The 18,241-nt window shown below is 36.4% G+C and overlaps 4 protein-coding genes across 5 annotated transcripts; 2 read left to right on the forward strand and 2 right to left on the reverse strand.

Moving 5' to 3' along the window:
• Positions 1-9,926: 9,926 nt before the first annotated feature.
• On the reverse strand, positions 9,927-11,641 carry LOC117569091 (uncharacterized). 2 transcript variants are annotated; one of them, XM_034250109.2, is made up of 2 exons: positions 10,758-11,641; positions 9,927-10,690 (listed from the first exon to the last, which is right to left on the reverse strand). In XM_034250109.2, exon 1 carries the CDS (start codon positions 11,533-11,535, stop codon positions 10,804-10,806), a length of 732 nt encoding a protein of 243 aa, XP_034106000.1. In that variant the 5' UTR covers positions 11,536-11,641; the 3' UTR covers positions 9,927-10,690; positions 10,758-10,803. The 2 variants fall into 2 exon arrangements, with proteins under 2 accessions (XP_034106000.1, XP_034105999.1); XM_034250108.2 differs by having other exon boundaries at positions 9,927-10,693; positions 10,758-11,640.
• A 311-nt stretch (positions 11,642-11,952) lies between these two features.
• On the reverse strand, positions 11,953-13,778 carry LOC117569089 (succinate--CoA ligase [GDP-forming] subunit beta, mitochondrial). The gene is made up of 4 exons (XM_034250106.2): positions 13,581-13,778; positions 13,343-13,490; positions 13,180-13,279; positions 11,953-13,067 (listed from the first exon to the last, which is right to left on the reverse strand). Exons 1-4 carry the CDS (start codon positions 13,629-13,631, stop codon positions 12,101-12,103), a joined length of 1,266 nt encoding a protein of 421 aa, XP_034105997.1. The 5' UTR covers positions 13,632-13,778; the 3' UTR covers positions 11,953-12,100.
• Positions 13,779-14,127: 349 nt separating this feature from the next.
• Positions 14,128-15,471, forward strand: LOC117569090 (CAAX prenyl protease 2). The gene is made up of 2 exons (XM_034250107.2): positions 14,128-14,751; positions 14,805-15,471. The coding sequence occupies exons 1-2, from the start codon at positions 14,370-14,372 to the stop codon at positions 15,305-15,307; spliced, it is 885 nt and encodes a 294-aa protein (XP_034105998.1). The 5' UTR covers positions 14,128-14,369; the 3' UTR covers positions 15,308-15,471.
• A 412-nt stretch (positions 15,472-15,883) lies between these two features.
• LOC117569092 (bladder cancer-associated protein) lies at positions 15,884-17,139 on the forward strand. Its single transcript, XM_034250110.2, has 2 exons — positions 15,884-16,008; positions 16,190-17,139. Exon 2 carries the CDS (start codon positions 16,240-16,242, stop codon positions 16,477-16,479), a length of 240 nt encoding a protein of 79 aa, XP_034106001.1. The 5' UTR covers positions 15,884-16,008; positions 16,190-16,239; the 3' UTR covers positions 16,480-17,139.
• Positions 17,140-18,241: the final 1,102 nt, after the last annotated feature.

Genomic DNA, 18,241 nt, shown 5'->3' on the forward strand with positions numbered 1-18,241 from the left:
ACATTTGGCAAAAAGGAAACAATTAGCTAAGTTTTGTTAAATCCTACAACTAGTTTTGCAGTCTCTTCTCTCTAGTTGTTGCTCTTGAAAACTGCAATTGACACAGTTAAGTTGTTGTTGTTGTCGTTGTTGTGTTTCAACTCTTTGCAAAGCGTAAACAGGATGAAGTTAACGACAATGCTTAAGTCAAGGCAAAGTCAACCAAAGTATCAAAAACAATAAAATGAAATACGCTGAAACGCAGCATGAAGCGCCTTTTGGCTCTGCACAGCTGGCGCTTTCAATTGGAGCTGATTTTTTAGCCATCTTAGCGATGTCTTGTAGGCTCAATATGGATGGAGTGTTCAAGCCACAATGAACAACGAAGGGCGCTACACTGAAATGGAAGTCTCTAGAAAATGCATAAAAGAGTGAATAAGAGACGGCCAAAGTTTTCTGCTTTACAAGTAACTTTTATTATATATCTTATTTTAAACTTTATTTCCTTGATACTTATCGAAAAAAGTGAATAAAAGGCTTTCATACTTTACTGTTTTATAAACAATTTTATTAAATTTATTTTCTATAAAAGAGTGAATAAAAGACTCCAAATTTTTTCTGATTTTTAAATAACTTTAATTGTATTTATTTTTTAAATTACTTTTTCTAATAATACTTTTTAAATAAAAAAGTGAATAAAAGACAGCCATAGTTTGCTTTATCAAGAATCTTATTAAATTTATTTTATATAAAAGAGTAAAAAAGAGACTCCAATTATTTCTGCATTGCAAAGAACTTTATTAAATTTATTTTCTATTAAATAATTAATTTGTACATGATTTCCTCTGCTTGCCACTGCAGCTCATAGCTTAACATTTCTAGTTCCTTATCACAAAATAACTGCATAATTTATAGAGATAACTTTTTTATTGCCCTCAGCTACTCTCGTAAGCACTGTCATAAAAAATAATGAAAACAAAAGTGAGAAATTGAGTTTTAATGCGTGTTTAATGCATTTTGTTGGGCTTCTCATATGTAAATGCATTTTTGACAGCATTTCATTGAGCCCCGAAAAAATATGGCAAAATCAAAAATTATGAAGCATAATTTGCAATGCAATTCGGTTGGCAAAAAAAAAACCCGCTGCGTGAATGTAATTTAGACCGCTCAGAAATGTTAATAAATACCATTAATGAATAAGTATATTTCAATAATTTTAACACAAATATTGTTCAACCCACGCATCATCAGCATCATCAGCAACCGCAGCAGCATCAGCAAACGATGATGATGATGGTGATGATGATGAAAACTGTTTTTGAAACGACCTTTGATGAGAACAAACAAAACACAAGACACAAAGCACCCAAGAGCAAAGCCGAAAAACAAGTTGAATATTTATAATGTATTCATAAACTATCAAATACCGAATTAAGGCTGACAAATACGACGTTACCTTTTTTTTTGCTTTTTTTTTAAAACAGAGTTTAACCCAAAACCAAATACAAGTATTTGCCCGCTGACCAAGCGAAAAGAATGCGTCTTCCGATTTGCGTCGAGAGACTATTGCGCACAATCTTGAAATGGCCAAATTGAGAAAGCCTGTGTAAATTGCAATCTCCTGGCTGGTTGAAATATCAAATGTCAATGAAACTGAGAGCTGACTCAAAAAAAGAGTTGATGACTGATCCGTTTCGTTCCGATCTGAACCTGAGTTAACAGCAAATGTGTACGAGCAATCAATTTAAAATTTAATTCGCTTCCCTGAATCAGAAGGTGACCTGACTTACATATTATGCGTGTAGTCGATGTCTCTTTCTGTCTTCGGTTGTTTCTGGGCATGAATCATCCCAGTTTCCTGTCGACCGGCATGTGACATGCGTTGACCTTGGATGCGGCAGGCAGGCAGCATCCAAACCAGCTGCTGGTTGGTTGGTTGGTTGCATGCCTCGTTTGGCGAATGCTTATGTAAGGTTTATCAGCATCGAACTCATGCATAAAGTTGAATGACTTTCTTGGCTGCACGACAACAACGCGGGTTCGAGTTAACTTCAGCTGGATCTCTGCTTGGAGCTGGAGCTGGAGTGAACTTGCAGGGGTCGTCGCATACCCGACCTTGGACCACCAATTGCAGTTTCTGTTGGCTCAAAATATAAATCAACTAAAAAGATGTTGCGCTTAGCGCATCGCGCGTTCTTGACTTGCCATCCGAGGTATTTCCCAGGCGTGTCGTTGAGTTTCTCAACTTTAATCAAAAATATAATCCTTTAATGTCAGCGCAAATGTGAAAGGCGAAGCCACGCTTCTTCACATACCACTTCTTGGCCTTTATCTTTGCCATCTCATAATGAGTTCTTGAGTGTTGATGTAATTGAAATCAGAACTCAAGCCAAACACAAAACAAGCTGATGTCATATTTCTTATTCTGATTCTGATGCGACGACGAATCGGATACGGATTCGCCATTAAAAATGCATTAGTCAAATTTGCAGAGCGTGGAATTAAAAACAAACTAAGCCTAACTTTCAAATCAAAGACGAAATAGTCGAAAAACAATGCGTGAGAAATCCATGAGAGACGCGAGTCCAATCTAATTCAAAGCAAAAACGATTCAACTAAATGCGTGTCATTTTGTATGGCCAATTAAAATTAAGATAATGCTGAAACAAATGACAGACCTGTCACAAATGACAGCCAACTGAGTTTGGGTTTACTCATGCTTGTTTGTGGCATCTTATCATTGGTATCAGCAGAACAACTTGTTTGAGGCCTATCGACAAATAGTTTGCATATAAATTTCATGCATAAATTATGTGATCAGACTTGACTGAGGGAAACACCTGACAAGCTGCGGGTGATTGTCATGTTGTTGCTGTTCAGAACTGCAGGCGAAGGCTCTTTAGGCGGTGCAAAACATCTGAATTTGTCAGTTAAACAAACTGCAAACATCTTTTCACCAGCGCAGCGCAATCAATCAACAATCAAACAATCAAAAAGGCTGAGACAAGACAGTTTCTATACGCTAAACTTCTTGTTTCTCTCTGGTGTAAAGGTCATTCAATTTCGCAGGTTTGCAAAATCATCTTCATCTTGATCATCATCATCATCATCATTCGGATGAGAGAACTCGTGTACTTCCGCCTCAGATACAATTGATAAGCGATGCGTTCTTTACGAAATGATTGCTAATTTATTTAGCACACATTTTTTAACATTCAATAAATTTGTTTTCGAAATCGGCCAAGATTGCGTTTGCTACTTGCTGTGGAATGTAAAATCCGTCTTTGATAAATTGTTGACTTAATATTGAGGTATTAAAATGATATATTGCGCCTATTAACATAATATGCGATATTTCTACGATTTCTTAACTAAATTAAGCTCAGAAAACTAATCACAAGTCAATATAACATACTCTATAAAACAAAAAACGTTTGACCCACTGAATGAATAGAAATAGATCTAAAGACAATATTGCTCATCTAAAATTCATTCCAATAACAATTTATTAAAGTAAATTCTATTTTACTACCTTTTGTGTATTTATTTATTTTAAATTTTGCACTACAACTACAGGCTATAACATATACAATATATAGATTACATTTTTTCGATTTCTTAATTAAATTAAGCTTACTAATCAATCACAAGACAATATAATCTATAAGGCATCAAAAGTTTGACATACTGAATGAATACAAATAGACAACATTTAACGTCAATTAAATTTTGACTTTCAATTTCTAAAGTAAATTCTATTTAACTAACTTTTGTATAGCATGTATTTATAGAAATTTTGCAATATAACACTACATGATCAACTAAATTAAGCACACAAACGAATCACAAAACAATATATTGAATATACATTATACCAATAAAAGTTTGACCTACTGAATGAATAGAAATAGATCTATAGATAACATTTGTATAACTGATGTTATTTTGACTTTCAATTTCTAAAAGAATATTCTATTAAACTACCTTTTGTGTAGTATATATTTTTAGAAATGTTGCAATTCAACTACAGGTTATACATATACAATATCTAGATTTAATTAGAAGGAGTATTTATTGCGAAAAAATTTGATATTTTGATATTTTGTAGGTTTAACGGCACTCTTCATGGTTTTCAAATATCAACATAAACAGGATATTCTTGAATATCTTAATAAAAAATGTTATACGGCATTTAACTGCAATTGCGTTCATCTCCAGTATAGTTCCAGTTTTAATCATCCTATGATCTTTAGAACAATTCACAGCTTTTATGATTGCTTCGGAACAATAATTAAAAAATTCAAAGAAACAATTAACCTCTTTTATGCCATTTGCAAATACTTTTAATAAATAATAATTAACAAAATAGTTTTTAACATAAAAAACTGAAACAAACAAAAAAATATAATACGAATGATGAGTTTCATTAGCGAATGCAAATAAGTATCTCAAACAAAAAGTATCTCGCAGTTGTGTATCTATTGTTTTTGTAGAACAAAAAAAAAAACACCTACAATAGAGTCATGAATATTGTCTGAACTAAATATAATTTATTGTGTATCTTAATAGACATTTAAGAGTCATTTGCGCTTCGACTCAAATGAAACTTTCAAAAAACTTTTTGTGCGGCTAAAACAAGCAAAAAAAAATAAAAAAAAAAACTGAAATCAGGGTGCCTATTGATTTATCTTTATATAATGCGTTAGTTTGTCCACATTTGAAGAATTCATTCAGGAAATACAAACAGATGGGAGACTTAAATAAAACCAACAACAACAAGAACAACAACAAAATAAGACCGGTGGCATTGAAGCGTCTCACAAATAAAAACATGCATTAATTTGCACGAACCCAAAACTAAAATAAAATACGAAATTAAACAAAAATATATTGTATAAAAAAATTATAAAACTAAAACTAAAGCAAACCCAAATTAAATAACATTTTAGTAGACGATGGCGACAGGAGATTGGAGATTGGATGATACATTTTGTGGCACAGGTGTCACATTTGATATTAATTGGAGTCTTAAGGTTTTTCGCTGGGAGGCGGGCTTTTAGATTTGTATATTTGGATTTTGGTTTTTAGCTTTTAGGTATGTATTTGGGAATGAGTTCTCGTTGGCATCATCATTTGACTTTTACGAGCAGTTCAAGCAGTTCGAAACGAATTTGCATGTAAATCATTCAATTAGGTTGTGCTTTTAGCCTGCCATTTTGTTTGTGGTTTGTTGTTTGTGGTTTATTGTTTGTTAACAACATTCATAAATAAATGCAATTAATACCAATAGCAACTCATTAAAGATTCGCACCCAAATGTCGTCAAACGAGACGCATCTGAGAATTGAACTAGGACCAGAAAAGTCAACCACATTTCTGAATGCCAAATTTCGTTGAAGTAGCTTGTTTTATTACCGGATAGTCTATAACTTACTTTCTGCCTATATCAGAATATCAAAATTCCAAAGTGTGTGCATAAATTTAAATCCAATCGAAACGAATTGAATCGAATCGATAATGCATATATTCCTTATATTTACATTCGTGTTTATCGTTTTTGTTTGTTTTCAAGACTTTAATGTAGCAGCTCTTCAACTGGACACAACAGGCTCTGATTCGGTCTCTGACGATATGAAGTGTTAATGCCAATTTACTTTCATAACTCAGCCAAAATTTCGTGATCATTAACATGATCGTCACAGACTTGTGTTCGCCAGCTAATTTGAGGCAACCAAACCCACCCAACAAAAAATTATAAAAAACTAAATCTATATCGCAGATATATATATCCATAGTATAAACTGTAGATAGCATATTGTATTTACATAAAATTCATATAAGTTAGCTCTTTTATCTGATCAAGTGTTAATGTGTGCTGTGGCTAACTTGACTCTAGCTTTGCTCAGCACTATTTTTATGCCCCCATCTCGTTGGTCCGGCTTGGCTGGTGGTTTGGCGTTTTTCATGTTGGCCAAACCATTTAAATGATAATATCTCATGGCTCTCGCACACATGTTCTGCCGCCTGCTAGCCCCCAAAAAAAAAACTCACTATTGTGTCTCCTAGATTCATAAGCGACATTCACGAATCTTTACCACAAACTCACCTAATATTCACATGTTTATTCAAAGCTATGCCTATCTATTTGCTATTTTCGGATAACCCGTGTTCAAGTTCAAGGAACTGGCTGGCCGACTTAAGTTACGACATTCTGTTTGCAGTCTTGATTGTTGTTTTTATGGCCTACAAGAAAGTCATTTATTGCCGACATTCAATCAATGATAACTCATTTCAGTTCAAACCGCAGTTTGAATACTCTAATATTTGAAGATTTATAGCTTATAAATCACTCTAATTTCAAACAAATTTGATGCAGATAAAACACATTTTGACATTGACAAAAATTCTACGAAATTTGACAAACATTTATGGCTGCTTTATCAAATTTGTTCATAAAACCAATTAACTTAACAGCAGGAAAAATTAGTTCTACCTCAAATAAATTCTTCGCACTTGATAAAGGATCTAGAAAATGAGTTGAAATATTAGTCGTCAAATTCTAATTTTTTAGATTTGAATGAATTTTTATTGCACATCTGACATTTGCTTAAATAATACATGCAAATTACGAAAGAAATTATATAATTAAAAAACTGCGAAGCGGAAGCTAGAATATTATGTAATCATTGTAGAAGAAAGAACTTTCACTTTGATATTAAGCTGTTGAATGGTTCTCATAACAAGACTTCTTCGCCATTTATTGTTTTTGAATTTCGGGATTGTTTATTTATTGACTTTCCTCAAACAAACTAGTTTTAAATCCAATTGATAGACGGATGCAATGAATCTATAATCACATTAGAAACCGCTTCGAACTAACCAAATGCATCTGGCTTCTTTTAAGTAGCCACAATTCTGGAAGATTTATGTTAAAAATTCGGGATTTTTTTAGAGTATACAATAAACTATTATATAATTATGACTATTATACCGGATTCGTTCGTTTATTGTTCTCAGTGGCCTCAGTCAATTATTTCCTATAGAACTTGATTTTGCAGCTATTGATTTTGAAATGAAAATAAATGAATATTAAGAAAGTGTTTGACAAAATCAACTCATGTCAAGTTTATTAGATAATCGCACAAAGAATAATAATGATAATGTGAAGCTCGTTTTGAAAAACACGTAGGAAATGCAAATTCGCAAAAATTGTGGCTCCTGCAAAGCTGCTCCATTTTAGATAAGTTAAAGTAGCTCGTTCCAAATTATGCAAATAACACAGAAGATAATTTGCATAACTATAGTAGTTGGACAGCGGGTAGAGAGACACACGGGGCATGCCTCATTAAATACGGCGACGAAAGACGTCAGAGGCTGGAAGCTGAGGCTTTAGGCTGTTTACAACTTGTCCTGGTCAAGCTCAAGGTCAACGGAACAGCGGCGGTAGTTGAGCTGCCTCAGTAGCAGCCAAATAGATTCTAAAGTCATAAAAGGAAACCAATTAAATGGAATCAACTAATAAAGTAGACGAGTTTATCATTTGTGGGCGATTGTTTTTGACCAATTCGTTAATAGTTTGAATTTGAATGCCATGAAAGTAGTTCTATTTGTATCAAATCGATTAAGTTTTAATGCGACGATTGGTTCAAAAGACCTTCGTGTTGCGGCTGGATACCAGATCCATCTCTTTGACGCGTCAATATTTAAAGTGCGAGTTGCCCCCACAAAAAAAAAACATATACAGTAGGCAAGAGACGAATGAGGAAAGTTTGTGTGCGATAAACAATAATCAATCTAATGTGTTTATTTAAAGACGCGACGCACTCTCAACTCTCGGCGCTTTTTCATATCTTGGAATCCACAAAAACTTTTGGTTTCAATGCGTTCATTCACTTCGGCAAATCCAAAGAAAACAAAAAGAAAAAACATTTGATAGAAAACGTTATCCAAAGCGCTTCTCGTTGCGGCGGCTCTTTTGGGCAATTAATCTCTGTTAGGCGCTTCGGAACAGGTCCATAGCCTTTGTTAATGAAGCTTTGCTTTGAAATTAATTTTTTGACAGGCTGCCGAAGCAACTAACCAATACACGATGATGACTCTCTGTCCGTCCGTCTGCCAGTCTGTCCATCTGTCCTTTAGTCATGTTCTTGATAGCAGCCACATTTTATGCAAATGAAAACGAAATTTGTTTAAAAAGCAACTGAAACTGCTTAAACTTAGCTACAAATTAACAAAGAATTTATTTGTATTCACGACTTGCGATCCAAGTTTTTGTTGTTGTTGTTGTTGTTTTTTAATCTTTGTCTATGCTTATTAATTTATATTTATTTTCATTTGAATAAATAAATTTAATTTTTATTTCGCACACTCAAAATCTTCCGTATTTTGTTTTATTTTATTTTATTATAGCTGAAAAGTGTCTTCTATGGCAAATACAGTGAACACTCGTCAAACTATAAAGATAAGTACTTTTCATTATATTTCTTGAATATTCTTTATCAAAAACAATATAAGGAAGATCTAAAATAAAAGAAAATGGAAATTTTTTGAGATCAATATATTTTCTATCTTTTAGCTTATCGAGTGACTACTGTAGCTATTAAAATAGTAGTCGTAATTAAGCCAGTCTTAAATCAGAATGTAATATCTATAATAAGAATATTAATAATCTTGTTTTTTATATATAAAATTTTTTCTCGCAACTGTCAAAGTTGACATTTATGCCGTCATTTGGAATTTGAAATTCGGTTTTTCAGTTTTGCCGTTTTTCGCTTTGCTGAACACACGACTTGATGATTTTCTCACAGTATTTTAAATCCAAACGGTTTTTTTTATGTGAATTTCGCACTTGTTATTAATAACTAAGCGGATTTTATTTGCTTTTCTAACGGCATTTGCAGATTTGGATTCTCAGTTTGTCGGCTAGTTGATGTTGTTGTGAGGTCATGCCAACGATTCCTATTTGGATTGGCATAATAAATTTGCGTTTAGCACATTTCTGCGCTATGATCGTCAAGGCTACAACACCTCTCTGAAAAGGCTGATCGAATGGGTGAATGGGTGAGTCAAGACAAAACATCCGGTTCGGCAAGTGCTAATCAGATCTGTGGCGAATTCAGTTCACCCATTCGATTTATCCATCCATCAATCGTCACTACTACTATGAGAGTAATAGTTGAATGCAGATTGCGTTGTTGAGCAGCGATTCACGCTTCACTATCTTCATTGGCTGCTTTTCGACACGTCCTCACGACATGGGGGCCAAATTTGCCAAATTGTGTGTGGGCACAACACAAAATGGATTTCATAATTCTTACTTTACTCTGGCTTAAATCCGACAGGTCTGACTAATTATGACCAAATACATCTTTTCACTTAATGTTTTTATCAATTTTGCGTTTGCCATTTTAATACAATTTTAAGTGGTGATCTGATTTAATTAGTTCAGAATTCCAATAGGAAATTCCGAAAAGAGTTTCAAAGCCACTCACTGACTATTGTTACAGTTACTAATATAGTACAATGCGTTGCATAAATCTTCGTTTGCCCAATACAATCAAATAACTGCAACTAGTTTCATGGGAAAACTTTAGACAAAAATCTTTCATTTGCTTTTGTTATGGGATTTGTTGCCTTGAACTCGCATGGAGTAAATGCAAGATTGCAGTTGACTTATATTGTTGTTGTTTTGTTGTTGTATACAATAAAAATCTTTATTATTCGTCGCTTTAGCTAAAAAGTCGTTTGTACAAAAAAGTTACATGTATAATAGATATGTATGTGTAAATATATATGGTAAAAACAGTTTAATACCTTTTGAATATGGTACAAAAATTTGTAAGATTTCTTGGACAAGAGTTCATAGTAGATGCAATAAAGCTCTCAATACCTTCACTAGCAGGTAAACTCGAGTGTAAATTGTGTGTATTCGATATTAGAAAAATGGAATGTCTTAAATATAAGAAGTGTATTGGACGTTAATCGTTTCGTTGTGCTTAACTAAGTTACATTTTGTTGTTTAGCATTATTAATTTTGGGACATGACATGCTTATCTAAGGCACTGATTAGTAGAAGTTTATGCAATCCAATCGGTTTGTCGTCGCAACGCGCATTCTCAGGTATTTTAGAAGCTAAACAATACTTTGATTTAAGGCACTATGAACTATTTAGCAGCGATGTCTAATTAAGGCACGAGAGTGTTTCTAATTGTTGCTACTGTTACTTCTAAGCGCTTGCGACGTCATACAAAATAATAAAAACAATTTCAGAGGAGAAGGTGTCACATTGTCGGGGGGACAAGGGCTGGGTAATTGTGCGTTAATTGAGCGCAATTTCTTATGCAAATATTTGATGTTACACGCGATAATGATTCATTTGAGCTTCGTTAGATTCTATGTTGTTGAGAAGAAACATTGCAGATTCATTCAGTCTTCTGGTAGAACAGTTTTGCCTCGTTGTTTTTGTCGTTTGATTGAACTGTGCTGATTGAATGATTCATAAGTACCAACTGAAAGTCTCTTTTTGCGGGGAGGTGTTATGCGGAAAGTTCTCTGGCAAATTGCATAAACATTCAACTAGCTGCTGGTTTAGGCCAAACTAAAACTAAGTATACAATTAATTATATGGTGAGAATTCTTTGTAGCAGTGACGTGGGGACGGAATGTGTTGTTTTTGTTATTGTAGTAGTTATTGCTGCTGTTGTTGTGGTGTGCTGCTGCAAACAAATGAGAAGAATGAAGGTTAAACCCATGTCTCACAGTGAATACTCCACGACTTACCCAAAATTATTGTCACTTAGCAAAAAAAGGGAAAGCAATTTGTGGGTTAACCACGCACCAGCTCGAAGCGTGTCTGTGACTCCTTGAACTGCAAACGCTTGCGATGTTGCACGTGCGCCTCAGTGAGGAATAACGTGGCCGCCACCAGGGTGAGCACGGTTCCCACACACGCCACCACAAAGGACCAGCCAAACCAATTGTTCGCATGCTCCGGCATCCAACCGTTGCGATTGCCAAATACCGCGAAAACAATCACAGCAATTGCTGCACTCACCCCAGAGCCAAGTAGCACATAGCCCAGGCCACGAATGAGATTGATGAAGTGCTTCTGATCTGGTCCTGCGCATAGGAAGAAGACGAGCACCGCAATGGCACTGACCAGCATGCCAATGAAGGTGAGCGTGTAGAAGAACTGTGTGGCAATCATGAAGGCAGGCAGCAGGAATCCACGTATCTCATCGTAGCCTTTGGTAAATGGGTCATATACCCAACGACAGCCCACGAAGAAGCGACGCTGGCTGTCATCGTTGACGTCGGGTAGCGAACGGAAACAGTGCACCCAGAGTCCCAATCTGTCCAGCTTCGCACCCGTTATGCGATAATCGCTCACCAACCAACTGGGCGTTGCAAAGGCAATCGCAATGAATGCGAAGGCAAATATGAAGACGCCAACGCCGCAGCTTCCAGCGAGAGTGCGACGCTTCATGTTGACGGTGTTGTGTGGGCTGGGCAGATGCTCCTGGGAATCCTCGCGTGCAAAATGTGGCGATTTTTGCATGCTTTGTATGAGAATTGGCAATGTTTTTCACAGATTTCGTTTGAAATGTTTGGTTTCTTGGGCTTAGGGTGTGGACTGGTTGGCGATGGCAAAGCTTGCGACTCACTGCTATCGATATGCTAAGCGATGTTTAATATATCGCAATAATAATGATTACAATTTCTGTATGAATTATGAACTACTGTAATTAGAATTCGGTAATTAGCAGTATTATGAATCAAAATACTTTAATTTTGAGCTGGACATAATTGCCTATAATTTTAAACGATATTTCTATCGTTGCAGCTTGTGCGATACATTACACCACTTAACATTGCAACGATAGGCATGACTAAGCTGCCTATCGATAAGACAGAACACTGTTTACAGAATGTTCCCAGCAGCAGCTTGTACCCGCCATGTTAACAATTCAAACGCTACGTCATTTTAACGGTGTAAATATATAAAGTATGTATTTATATGATTAAAAATCCATAAAATGTAAAGGCATAACAACTACGTTTCGTCCATTTAAATGCTAAACACTGTGCGTCTTTAATGATGATGAATGTATATGTGTGCCACTTTAGAGGGCAGCAACTGCCTTCTGAGCGGCATCATCCAAATCACTGGCTGTCTGAATGGGGAGTCCCGAGTTCTTCAAAATTTCGCGGGCCTGGTTGACATTGGTGCCCTCCAGGCGGACAACAAGTGGCACATTCAGCTGCAGCTTCTTGGAAGCAGCGACAATGCCATTGGCAATGGTGGCACAATTGACAATGCCGCCAAAGACATTCACCAGTATGCCCTTGACTTTGGGATCCGATGTGAGAATTTCAAAAGCCTTGGCCACCTGATCCTCCTTGACACCGCCACCCACATCCAAGAAGTTGGCCGGATCGCCACCATTGAGCTTAATAATGTCCATGGTGGCCATAGCGAGTCCAGCGCCATTCACCAAACAACCAATGTTGCCATCCATGGCCACATAGTTGAGATTGTATTTAGCTGCCTCTACTTCGCGTGGATCTGACTCCTCCTCGGTGACGTCCATGTCAAAGATAGGCTTTTGCCTGAACTGCGCATTGTCATCAAAGTTCAGCTTAGCATCTACAGAAATAACTTCACCGTTATCGGTCTCAGCCAATGGATTGATTTCAATCTGCACAGCATCCACCGACTTGAAGAGTGTATATAGTTTTTGTATCTCATCGGCGCAACGTTTCACCGCATCACCTTTGAACTCCAGAAACTTGGCCACATCCAGCAGCACGCTCTCCGGAATCGGTTTAGCAATATCCAGAGGAACAGTCTTAATTTTCTCAGGGGTTTCCTCAGCCACAGCCTCAATGTCCATGCCACCAGCGGGTGAAGCAATCAAGACGGGCCCATTATGTTCGCGATCGAGCAAAATGCAGAGATAAGTCTCTCGGGTGATGTTGACGCTGCGTGCCACCATCACCTTGTTGACCAGAATACCCGATTTGGGTGTCTGCTTGGTAATCAGTCGATTGCCAATCATCTGTTTGCTCAGCGATAGAACTTCGCTCTTGCTGCAAAGTGAAATTTTAATTGTTATGTTTATTATCTTGCTATCTCTTTCACTCCCACACACATTCTCTGTTATCGCTGTTGCGTTATCACTGCAGAACGGTGGCCACTTACTTTGAGGTTATGTGCACGCCTCCCTTGAAACCATTGTCGAAAGTTCCCTTGCCCCGCCCACCGGCAAGAATCTGTGCCTTCACCACATATTCGGGACAATCTGTGTGTGATAATTAGCAACAATTAAGTTCAGAGATTATATAAAACTCAACCGGTTGCTTACCAAATTTTTGGACCACTTGCTCATCAGTCTTGGAGTTGTCCAAGACCTTGAACTGTTGAATGGCAACGCCATATTTCTGCAGTAAATCCTTCGACTGGAACTCCAACAGATTCAAGTGACGCACTTGCTGCTGTTGCAGTGCAGGCAACTGCAATTTTAGATAAACAAAGACGTATTGGAGTTTGAGGCAAAGGTCAAGAATCTTAAGTGTGTTTAACATATGTTAATGATAGGAAACCTTATGAATGAGTTGACGTGTTGTGGAGGCGGCTCTAATCAGAAGCGACATGTTGTTCTTTCAAATTCGTTGCGTTACTGAACTGTATAATTTCAAATTTTATATATTTATTGTCTGCAATTAGCGCTGTTTTTGTTTAAATAACCCACAACAACAACAAACGATGCCGCCGTCGTCGTTGCTTAACAGGCCACTGGTTTAATAATAGAACAACACTGTTAACGCGCTGCGAGCAACATGACGCAAAAATGCTCTATTGCTGTTATTGTCTCATATTTTGAACAAGCAAGAAACAACTGTGGATACACGAGAAATATACCAAGATACAAAAATTTCATATAAAGTTTTGGTATATTTCCAATAGCATGCAAAAATGTAATTGTTTTTAATATATTTTCTTGTTTTACACATAGCAATTAAATTTCCGTTAGAAATGCTCACATATTTCGAAAATTCCCGTAATAGAAAATCAAGTAACGGCATTTTGTTGTCTATGAATTGTAGCTCGAAAAATATCGATAAACGATGCTTGCTCTATAAAATTAGTATTTTAATATAACAGCTCTGTTAACGTGACGCAAATATGCTCGCTGGTTGGGATTATAAGATAGCATGTGTGTGGTGATCATCAAACTGTACAGTTTTGTGTTTGTATTTGCCGTTTGTGGCAACAGTGGTCACAACTCTGCTGTTTGGTTACTGGAGCGACAGCTGTTTTTTCCTGTTGTGTTTTTTTTGTTTGTTCACAAGGAATTTTTAATGACTAATTGATATAACCCCAGTTAATAAATGTATAACGAAAGTGAAGCACTGCCGCCTCTTGAGGCACTTCCACAAATACCAATAGTCACATCGGTTGCCTGTAGCTTCATCTTAGCTGTGATCTACGTGGGCAGCTTGTATGTCTGGGACACGAAATACAATCGGGATCATCCCACAACCATTAAACGACGCTTTGCCAGCGTCACGGTTGTGATGCTTTTTGCACCGTTTTTCGTGTATTTCTATTCGTCACCAGAGTTGCTGCAACGCGAACCGTTCCCTAAACTGCTGGGTTTCCGGCTACCAGGATTATGGCAAGCTACTGTGATACCTTATCTGTTGACTGCGCTGCTCTACTTGGGCCCCATATTTGTCAACATGCAGAATGAATCATTTCGTTCATATTTCGGTAGGTGTGAGAGATGCTAACAAATCATGTTTAATCACAATTGCATATTTTAGACTTGGATTATTGGCGAGGATCGTTCAGCAACATCATCTGGATACGCAACCATGTGATGGCTCCTTTGAGTGAAGAGTTTGTCTTTCGTGCCTGCATGATGCCACTCATCCTGCAGAGCTTTACACCGCTCACAGCTGTGTTCATTACGCCTCTTTTCTTTGGCGTCGCTCATCTGCATCACATTGCGGAGCGTCTGAGCATGGGCATAGAGTTGAGCACCTCGCTGCTCATCGGTTTGTTTCAGTTCACCTACACCACATTGTTCGGCTTCTATTCGGCCTATTTGTTTGCCCGCACCGGGCATGTGATTGCTCCTCTGTTGGCTCATGCATTGTGTAATTACATGGGACTGCCTGATGTTCAGGATTTGTGGCAACAGGATCAGTGGAAGCGTGTTGTAGCGATCATTTTGTACCTGGTTGGGTTTGCTGGCTGGATTTATCTGCTGCCCATTGCGACTGAGCCGTCGCTCTACCAGAATAGGCTTTATTGGAATGTTTAAGAGAAGTCGATTGGATTTAGTCAAATGTTATATTGTTGCCATATTCGAGAATTTGTTGTCGCACACGTATGTACATATTTATTTATGTATCACATCATAAGTCATATCATCTACAATAAGTCTTCCGTTACATGAATGAATAAAAAATATGCAATTAAAAAAACATCGATTTTTGTACTGGCGCGCAGCAGAAGCGCCTGTAAAAGATATCGAAAAGCGCGCGCAGAGCGATAAGTTGTCAGCATTAAAAGGTGAGGCAGCGATATCAAAAATAGTCATCAACTATTATTACAGAATAATCAGACCGTACTGTGAAATATACTGTAAAAAATAGTTTCTCTATCTCAAATTTTAAAAATGTTTGCTATTAATCAGTGGAAATCAATTAATGAAACACACATTTACATGAGATTTGTATTTTACGAATATGCTTAACGAATAGTAAACAGCCGACAGTTTACGTTTCTTTGTTTTGGTATATCTTCTCTGCTTACAAATACATCGATATTTGTCACAAGAAATCGATGTTTATACAAAGTCCAAACACATCGGATGCATCGATAGTGCAATCGTGCAATCGATGATTCTCCACCTCCAATCATGAGCAATGTGTGAATGATGATAACATAAAAAACGCACAACAAACTGACGCTTAAAATTAGCAGAGACAACTGCAGCCAGGCCGGGCTTGATTGGGGAAGGTAAGTGTCAATCGTACACACATACACACAAACAAACACGCGCACAAGTTTCTGTGGGCAACAACAAAATGCAAAGTGCAACTGAGACAACAAAATATTTTTGCTGACGTCTCGCTTGTGCTAGGCCAGGACACCAAAAAACGATTAAAGCAATTATAGACATACTTTATAACGTTTGCAGCAACAACAACGTACTTGGCTAACGACACGTCAACAGAATACAACACAAAAATGTATTGCCTGCAATGTTTATTACCTGTGCTGCTGATACCAAAGCCAACGAATCCAGCGTTAATGGAAACGCACGTCATGTTCATAGTGCTCTATTTGATTGGATTCTTTTTGGAGCGCAAGCCGTGCACCATATGCAGTCTGGTGTTTCTCACAGCCGTCTCCCTAATCTGCTACAGCGGCGTTGGCAACTGCATCTTCTGGGGCAACTGCGAGGGACATCATTGCGAGAATGGCTAAGCGGCAACAGCAACCACAACAACAAAATATGCTGCATCCCATCCTCTAACAACAATCATCAGTCTAGCAAAATAGTCAACGACGAAACGATAACACGGTGCAGAACATACAAGAAGAAGAAGAGAACGTGTGCTAAATATAGAAAAATATATATAAATCATGAACAATTTGCATATTAATCGACAAACAACAACAAAATAAAGGCGAAAAGAGTTACAAGCGAAACAATCAGTGATAAAAAGTGAGTGAGTTAACAGAGTTCTGTTACGTCTATGTAAAGTGTGTGATTTAACAGAGTTCTGTTACGCCTACGCCTGTTAGCAGTGAAAAACCTTGGAGAGACTAAAAACCAAAACCATGAACGAAACTGAAACCGAAACCGACTTCATCCCAACGTTCGATCGCTCGCATAACCGTTTCTGCTGCTCGTTCTACATTGCGTATTTTTAGTTGATAACTTAGCTAAATGTTTCCCAAACCAAGATCCATCTCCCCATCCGCATCCCCATTTGAAGTGTATTATTTAAGAAGCGCTACAAAATGTATTGTAAATGTGTGGTAATGGTAATTGCAAACCTCCCAGCTTCCCTCCCCAATCGCTGTTCAGTCCGTCAATGCAATTCTACAATTAGTCATATATAAATATTTATATTATACATACATTTATGTGTATTATTTAAATAAATAATTGTAAAAACGACAAGAAAAGAAAACTAATGCTGTGCGTCCTTCCTTTTTGGACGTTGATATCGGTTGTTCCCCTGTCTTCTGCACATGCAAATTGTATATAATTACACTGAAACATACACAGACACACATACACACGCACATACGCGCACAAATACATATACACACCATTAGAAATATACTTTACACATTAATATATACATATGTATATGTAAATCTTCATATATAAGTATTTAAATGAATTGTGTGAAATAATCAGAAATGCTAAAGACAAGATATATTTGGTTTTCTACATTAAGACGCGAGAAAAATTGTTAATCACGAGATTGATTGAATTATTTAAAAAACAAAAAACAAACAAAAAGATTGATAACTAACGTAACGAAAAGAAACGAAATAATGTTTAGAAACGAAATAAAAAAAATTGAAAGCTGTAACTTGAATGTTGTTTTCATCTAAAGTTTGTCTAAAACTATTTACAACTAAATAATCTGCAATCCCTAAATGGTAATTGTACAGACAACTCAATATTTTAAGAACTGCTCTAGTTTATAAGACTTTTAACCAATCCCAATGTAAATTTAAATCCTGTCGAAGTATTTTTATATTCATATTCTGATTTCAGATATTCAATACTTTATTATTTTTTTATGATTATGATGCTACTTTTCATTCTATTTTATTCCCAATTCTAAAAACTTCTACTTTATTTTAATCTGAAATGCTAGATAAGATATATTGACTCTTTATTAACATGGAATTCTACTAAAGTGCTTTGAACCTAGTCACTTTCTTGACATCTAGTGCAATCAGTCTGGAGCTGATAACTGAACTTTTCAATATGCTTTCAACTTAGCTTTATTTAAATGTCTAATCTTAAATATAGATTATATATTCGCTTTCATTGCAATCACAATTGTAATAAAATCTGTCTCACATTGATTGCAATTGGATTTAATGGCTTGACTCTAATTAATATCAAAGACAAACAAGTTTTCTAAGAATTTCCCATAAATATTTTCAAAACGATTCCCATTTTGATTTCCAATTATCCACAATTTTATTCGCTTCAAAA

Source organism: Drosophila albomicans, chromosome 3, assembly GCF_009650485.2.
Source record: "Drosophila albomicans strain 15112-1751.03 chromosome 3, ASM965048v2, whole genome shotgun sequence".
NCBI lineage: Eukaryota > Metazoa > Arthropoda > Insecta > Diptera > Drosophilidae > Drosophila > Drosophila albomicans.

Excerpts from the sequence above, each read along its gene's own strand:
- LOC117569090 (XM_034250107.2), top strand. The coding sequence starts at position 14,370 with ATGTATAACGAAAGTGAAGCACTGCCGCCTCTTGAGGCACTTCCACAA. Across the intron at positions 14,752-14,804 it reads ATCATTTCGTTCATATTTCG|ACTTGGATTATTGGCGAGGA; the intron begins GTAGGTGTGAGA and ends TGCATATTTTAG.
- LOC117569092 (XM_034250110.2), top strand. The coding sequence starts at position 16,240 with ATGTATTGCCTGCAATGTTTATTACCTGTGCTGCTGATACCAAAGCCA.
- LOC117569089 (XM_034250106.2), bottom strand. The coding sequence starts at position 13,631 with ATGTCGCTTCTGATTAGAGCCGCCTCCACAACACGTCAACTCATTCAT. Across the intron at positions 13,491-13,580 it reads CACGTCAACTCATTCATAAG|TTGCCTGCACTGCAACAGCA; the intron begins GTTTCCTATCAT and ends CTAAAATTGCAG. Across the intron at positions 13,068-13,179 it reads GGCGTGCACATAACCTCAAA|CAAGAGCGAAGTTCTATCGC; the intron begins GTAAGTGGCCAC and ends TTCACTTTGCAG.
- LOC117569091 (XM_034250109.2), bottom strand. The coding sequence starts at position 11,535 with ATGCAAAAATCGCCACATTTTGCACGCGAGGATTCCCAGGAGCATCTG.